The 6,944-nt window shown below is 50.8% G+C and overlaps 1 protein-coding gene across 1 annotated transcript; it reads right to left on the minus strand.

The window, feature by feature from the left end:
* Positions 1-2,865: 2,865 nt before the first annotated feature.
* Positions 2,866-6,342, minus strand: LOC147652874 (inositol 1,4,5-trisphosphate receptor-interacting protein-like 1). Its single transcript, XM_086890019.1, has 2 exons — positions 5,947-6,342; positions 2,866-5,554 (listed from the first exon to the last, which is right to left on the minus strand). The coding sequence occupies exon 2, from the start codon at positions 5,549-5,551 to the stop codon at positions 4,565-4,567; it is 987 nt and encodes a 328-aa protein (XP_086746145.1). The 5' UTR covers positions 5,552-5,554; positions 5,947-6,342; the 3' UTR covers positions 2,866-4,564.
* Between the last annotated feature and the right edge of the window lie 602 nt (positions 6,343-6,944).

Below are 6,944 nucleotides of genomic sequence, written 5' to 3' on the forward strand. Positions count from 1 at the left end.
GGCAAATGAAGTGCCTTGCCTCAGGCTAGGTAAAAAGGCTGGAACAGAACTGAAGTGTCTTGCCTCGAGGCAATGCTGCTGCCTGCCTTCTGGTGTTTGATGTTTGATTTATAGCGGCTGGACCTGTCCAATTTCCTGTCCCCGTGCTGAGGGTTTCAAAAGGCACTGGCTGCTTTGCACTCTTTCAGTTATGAAAAGTGAATTAAATATTTACCTGGGTTATCAACTGGTTCATATTAATTGGGGGGGGGGGGTTTGAGCAGCCAGAATCTATGGAATGAGGTGTTCCTAAGCTCTTGCATCATTTTCATGAGCATGTAATCACAATTGGCATAGAAAAAGTTCACTCAAACCATAAAAATGTGCACATTGGGTACATGTAGTATGTGTAGCTCCATACTGAGTATATATAGAAGTCTAACTCTAGCCTAGAGTAAACCAGCCCTTGGAGAAGCACCAAGTGAAAATATAACCCCACATGAGCCTAAGCCCTGACCAGTCTAAGTCTCCCCCAGTTAAACCAGCACACTGGGAAAGCTGGCTCCTTTCTCCCCTAGGATCAGCCTGTGCTGCCTTCCTGCACTGCCAAAACCATCTGAGAGCAGCTCTGCTCCTCGGAGGGGCTGCTCAGCAGGAGCTCACAGGAGCAGGGCAGCAGCATCAGAGCCACTGAGGCAAACACAGCCAGCCTGAAAACAACAAGTTTTGCACCCAGCTGGAGATTTGCTCCAGGTGAAGGTAGGAGCCTGTGCAGAGCGTTTCTAGCAGCACTGAGCTCTGATCCTGAGGCAGCTCAATGTCCCAGAAGTGGAGAAAACACAAGGGAAAACTCACCCCATCAGATGCTCCATGGAGAGCTCCAGCAGCACACGGATGTCAGAGCACCTCCCTGGGATCTGCCCCACGGTGTCCTGCTCCAGGATGGAAGAGTGACCAGGGGTGGCTGCAGGAACACGAGCAGCTGGTAGAAGGTTCAGTTCTTGTGAATTCTGTGATGTCTAAATACTGACAATCAGCTGAGACACTGACTTGCCTGTTTTCTTTATTACTAAGGCAATGTTTCCTAGATAAAGGGTTTTGTGCAAGAGACGATGTACTAGTGATGCTGTGGGACATGGAGATGTGATGTCCAGCTCTGCCTTGAGCTCAAAGACTGAAGTTTAGCTGACACCTGAAGAGGTCTGTGGCAGACTGACTGTCCTGACAGGACAGAGCAGATCCACACAAGGTCTTTGGTGAATCTGAATTTTTCTGGCCACGTGTACAATTGAGCTTAGAGACAAATGTCAGGGGTTTTCTGTGGTCCCACAGAGATGGGATTAGTAGAAGTTTCTATTTTTGCTGATAGTTTTTAGTCAGCAAGAAGTAGCTCACACAGAGAGACACTTGCAGGTGACTGTGAATGTATCAGCCTGGAGATAACAACATTCACAGTATGTAGGAACATCACAGCTCAGGGACAGAGGATGTGACCTGAGTAAAATCAGCCCTGTGATTTACAGCTGAAAGGTCCTCTACAGATACAAAATCTTTGCTAATAGAATAAAAATCCGTTCAGTTTGACAGAGCTGGAATGTTTCATGTTAGCACCCAGGCCACAGCACCTACAGCGTCTCTGGGAGTGCTGTTGCTGCTGGCCAGGGGGACTGGAGGCCTCTGCTCTGGAAGGTTTGGCTTTGCCTTCAGTGCTCTGAGCTCAGCCAGGGATGCACAGGAAATGAGGCTCCCTCTGCCCAACACTGACACTGTAAATCCAGTTCTGCAGCTCAGAGGGAGCAGCCTGCAGAGGAGAGAGTGTCTGCAGTGTTTCGAGGAGTCACACTTTGCACTAGCTCTGCTCTATACTGCTCTGCCCCAATGGAGTTACAAACAGATCACCACAAGTGATCAAGCTGATTCTTCTCAGGTGAACAGTGGCACTAATATTCTGGGCATGTCACCCCACTGCAAACACAGAGTAAAATCTGCCAGTCCTTTGTCTGTGGAGTTGGAAAAACAGTTTTGGAAAGTGAATTCAATTGGCCCACCAGGAAATCTCAGCATCCAGATCATACAGCTGCTGAACTTGAACAAATCTGGTGAATTATCATGTTCAGCCATGAGAGCTTGTTTTATTTATGACTGTCTAGATGTAGTTCTACTGAAGAAAGTTGCTTCTATGCCCTGAAATGTACCGTTTATTCAAAACTCTCAGTGCTGAATTAGTGCATGGCTGCTGCCATAGGTCCTCCCTTTTGACTTTGACTTGAGTCAAGTTTGAAGTCATATTCCAGCTAATATTAAACTGAGAGTTAGGGCATTCTCTGTCCACTCCCCCATACTGAAAGATGTCTGTGGTCTGCTTTCATGAATTTTTATTTGGGAAGAGTAGTTCACCTTTTCAATTAATTTTTCAAAACTCCACTTACAGAAATAATTTAATCTCACTGTTCCTCATGCACTGAATTAACCCAGGGCCTTAGCAACCCTGCAAACACCTGTCAGACCCCAGTGAGATGGCTGCTGGTGGAAACAGGAGCCAGGGAAATCTCAGTTTTAACTACAAACTTTATTTTCAAATGCAGCTCACACTGGCTTTGTGATAAGGCTTTCTTGGGTTTGCTTTTTTTAAAAAAAACCCCACTGCCTCTGTCTTTTTAAAAGCAATGGCTGCTTCTTAATGCAATGAGATTTTTCTTAATAATGACACAGCAAATAATCCTGGAAGCCTGGGGGTGCAGTTCAGCCATTTGGAAAAATGACCTTTTGTACTATTACTGGAACTAGCTAGCAGGCTTTGGTGCCTGAATTTTGTTTCCTCTGCACCACAGAAAATAGTTCAAAGCCTGTTGCTCAGTGAGATGGTTTTGCTTGGGGTTGAGTTAATTTTCTTTAGTGACCAGAGTAGGGCTGTGTTTGTGATTTGTGCTGAAAAGGGTGTTGATAATATAGGGAGGTTTTTCTTATTGCTCAGCAGTGTTTGCACAGCATCAAGGCCTTTTCTGCTTCTTGCACTGCCACGCTGGTGAGGGGGCTGGGGGATGGCCTGGATTTTGCTGGGGTAGACTTAAATTCTTCTCAGTAGCTGGTACAATGCTGTGCTTTTGATTTAGAAGGAGAAAAATGTTGACAAAATACTGATGGTTTTGTTTTTGCTGAGTCATATTTATCCTAAGTCAAGGATTATTTTTTTTCTTTTGGGTCTCATGCTCTGTCAGTGAGAAGGCACAAAAAAGAAACTGAGGGAGCATAGCCAGGACAAGTGACCCAAACTGGCCAAAGGCATGTTCCACACCATGTAATGGCATGCCCAGTGTATAAACTGGAGGAGTTATCAGGAACAGGGCCTGATCTGGGCTCAGAAAAGCAGCTCTGACATTACTGGTCAGTAGGTAGTGAGCACTTGTATTGTGCATCACATATTTGGGTTTCTTTTTCTTTTCCATTGTATTATTAATACTATTATTATTTACCATTATTACAGTATTTTACTTTGTTTTCAATTACTAAGCTTCTCTAAATGATTAATTTTTAAACTTCTCTAAACCTGCAAGCTTTACTTTTGATTCTCCTCCCCACTCCACCAGGGTGTGGGGCAAGAGAAGGGTGTTGAACAAATGGCTGTGTGGTGCTTAATTCTGGCTGGGGCTGGAACCACAAGAGGGTTTTGGGTGTTTGGGAGTAGACACAGACAGCACAGCTGACCCCAAGGTTAGGGTTAGGGCACCCCAAAGGGATTCCCAAAGGGATATTCTGTACCATATTCCATCAGGATCAGCACATAAAGAGGGGGAAAGAAGGAAGAGGGAGGGACCTGCTGGATGTCTGCTGGAAACTCAAGCAGAGGCAGCCTGGTTGGGCCCTGGAGTGTGTGGGTGAGAACTTCACTCCCTGGCACAGCTGGTGAGCCCAGCAGGGAATCACCTCTGGAAAAAGGGGCAGACAGCTCAGGAAGTGTTTATGGATCTTGTTAGGTCATGGGGGAATAAAATTTGAGAGGTAAAAACTCAGAACTCATTTGGGCCACTTTTGGTGGCCAAATATCCTGGTGAAGGATAATAAAAAGTTGCTTTTTGAATACATTAATGGCACTAGGAGGAGCAAGGAAAAGCTCCATTCTTTACTGGATCCAGGAGGGAATACAGTCACCAGAAGTGAGGAAAAGGCTGAGGTGCTTGGCACTCTCCCTGGAGGTGTTAAGGAAAGGCTGCACATGACACTTAGTGCCATGGTGGTGTTGGGGCATAGGATGGACTCAAGGACCTCAGAGGTCATTTCCAGCTTGATTGACTCTGTGATTCCAAGGAGATGCTCAGAGTTACAGCATTTGTCTTCCCATGGGCTGGCAGGTGTTCACCCACCTCTAGGAAAGATGGGCTCCATCACCTGTTGAGGTGACTTGGAAGATAAATGCCTTAACTCCAAACGTGTCCCATTCCTCTTCCTTCTCTCTCCCTCTTTAATATTCTGAGCTCAGTGTTCCAGCAGGTCCCTTTGGGCACTTGAGGTCAGCTGTGTGTCTGTGTCTACTCCCAATCCCCAGCCAGCCCCAGCCCAAAGCAGCAGCTGGGAGCGCTGGCCACTCTCACTGCAGGAGCAGGAAGGTGCCAGGGCTGCCCTGCTCCACGGCAAACAGCAGCACAGCACAGAGCTGCAGGTCGGAGGGGCCGCTCAGCAGCAGCCGGCAGCAGTGGGAGCTCGGCAGCACCGTGAGCTGCCAGTGCTGCCACTGGGGCAAATGCTCCCAGGCTGTCTGCACCAAGTTCTGCACCCAGCAGGCGATTTCCTCCACGTCTAAGTAGGAGCCTGTGCAGAGGTTCTGCAGCAGGGGTGAGCGCTGGGCCGTCTGATTGGTCTCGGAGGGGTGGAGAAAACACGGAATATTCCCCGTTTCCCTCAAGCAGCTGCACTCCAGCACCACACGGACGTTGGAGCACCTCTCTGGAAGGTGTGTCCAACTGTACAGCTCCAGCCTGAAAGAATGCCTGGAGGGTGGCTGCAGGACCACAAGCAGCTGGTACAAGATTTGGCCCTCAAAGATACTCCAGGATTCATGGATGTTGTTCTTCCCCGTGGCCGGGTGCATCTCCGGCATGAAAGTGTCCTTGGAAAGCACTCGGCAGACGTGGAGGACGTCATGCATCATCTTCTTCACATCCCTGCACATGTCAGACAGTCCCTGCATTGACGATAGCTTGGGCACAGAAAACAACCTGAGCCTTTGGCATGGTCCCTTGAGCTTTTCGTCATTGTCATTTTCTTCCTCACTGCCAGAGCTGTTCTGCACATGGCTGCAAGGGGCAAACTTCATTTGCCAGGCCACCCAGCAGATCTCCAGGAGCATGACTGCTGCAGCAGCCCAGAAGAGACAGAGCTGCAAACCAGAGAGGATTTGGGCTTCTTGTGGGGACCTGATCTCCTCAATCTCCTGCAGCAGCTGCTTCATCTCCTGGTGCAGAAACTCCTCATGCTGCTGCATCTGCTGTGTTGTGACCACACTGATCCGTAGGTCTCGTGTCTGCTTGAGCAGGATGGCCAACACAGCCACAAAGAACGTGATTGCTGCAGCCATGGCCTGGAGGAGATGGGAGAAACGTTCATCAGCAGGTCTGGGTGAACAGGCCTGAAGGGACCACTGACCCTGGCTGGAGACAGCACAGGGCCAGTCCTGTCCAAGCCACTCTGATGGTCATCCCCTGGCTGGGCTGTGCCCCATGAAAGGGCAAGAGACACTTGAGCTGTCTCCTGAGGCCCCATCCCTGCCATGCTGGAGCATTCCATGGAGCCAGGGGTACCTGGCGATCCCCAAAGCCTCTCTGGCACCACTGGGAGCCCTGAGCACTTCTGCCCCCAGCCCAGAGAGTGGCACCCTGCCCTGCCCTGAGGGGCCCAGCCCTCACTCAGAGTTAGAAACACCCCTGTCCCATTCCCCGTCCATCCCAGCCCTCCCTGTGCATGTGCACTCACCAATTGCCCAAGTCCAGCTGCAGGGGGGCTGCCTGGTGTTGTCCCTGGGGATGGCTCCCACTGCCACCTGCTCTCTGTAGTGTCACAGCCACCAGAGCTGACAAACCCAGACTTCAACCCTATCCCCTGCTCAGTGGGTTCTGGGCACCACTGCACCAAGTCCAAACCCACTGCAGGAGGTCCCAGGGGGGTCTCTTGGCAGAGCAGGGACAGGCCCAAAAGCCAGCCCAGAGAGCCCAATTCCCACTGTCCCCAGCCCCAAGGGCAGAACCTTGTCCTGTTCTGAAGGTCTCAGCTCTCACTCAGAGTTAGAAACTCCCTGGGGCATCTGTCCCGTCCCCCATCCAGCCCAGCCCTCCCTGTGCATGTGCACTCACCAATTGCCCAAGTCCAGCTGCAGTGGGGCTGCCTGGTGTTGTCCTTAGGGACAGATCCCACTGTGACCCATCCTCTGTGATGTCACAGCCACCAGAGCCTCCCCACCCGCCTGACAAGCCCCAAACCCCATCCCCAGCCCCTCTCACCCCAAGTACAACACCACTGGGCAGGAGCTCCCTGGGGCTCTCCTGACAAAGTGGGCAGCCCAGGCCACCCTGATGGTCATCCCCTGGCTGGGCTGTGCTCCATGAAAGGATGAGAGACACCTGAGCAGAGCATCCCAAGGCCCCATCCCTGCCACACAACAGTGTGCCATGAATCCCTGGGCACCCAGAACATCCCCAAAGCCTCTCTGGGCACCTGACACCCCTCAGGAGCCTGAGCCCCTCTGTCCCCAGCCCCAGGCATGGTCCTGGCACTGACTGACTGATCCTGGCACTGACTGACTGATCCTGGCACTGACTGACTGACCCTGGCACTGACTGACTGACCCTGGGATGCACTGACTGACCCTGGGATGCACTGACTGACCCTGGGATGCACTGACTGACCCTGGGATGCACTGACTGACCCTGGGATGCACTGACTGACCCTGGGATGCACTGACTGACTCTGGGATG

Source organism: Cyanistes caeruleus, chromosome 5, assembly GCF_971803275.1.
Source record: "Cyanistes caeruleus chromosome 5, bCyaCae1.hap1.1, whole genome shotgun sequence".
Classification (NCBI taxonomy): domain Eukaryota; kingdom Metazoa; phylum Chordata; class Aves; order Passeriformes; family Paridae; genus Cyanistes; species Cyanistes caeruleus.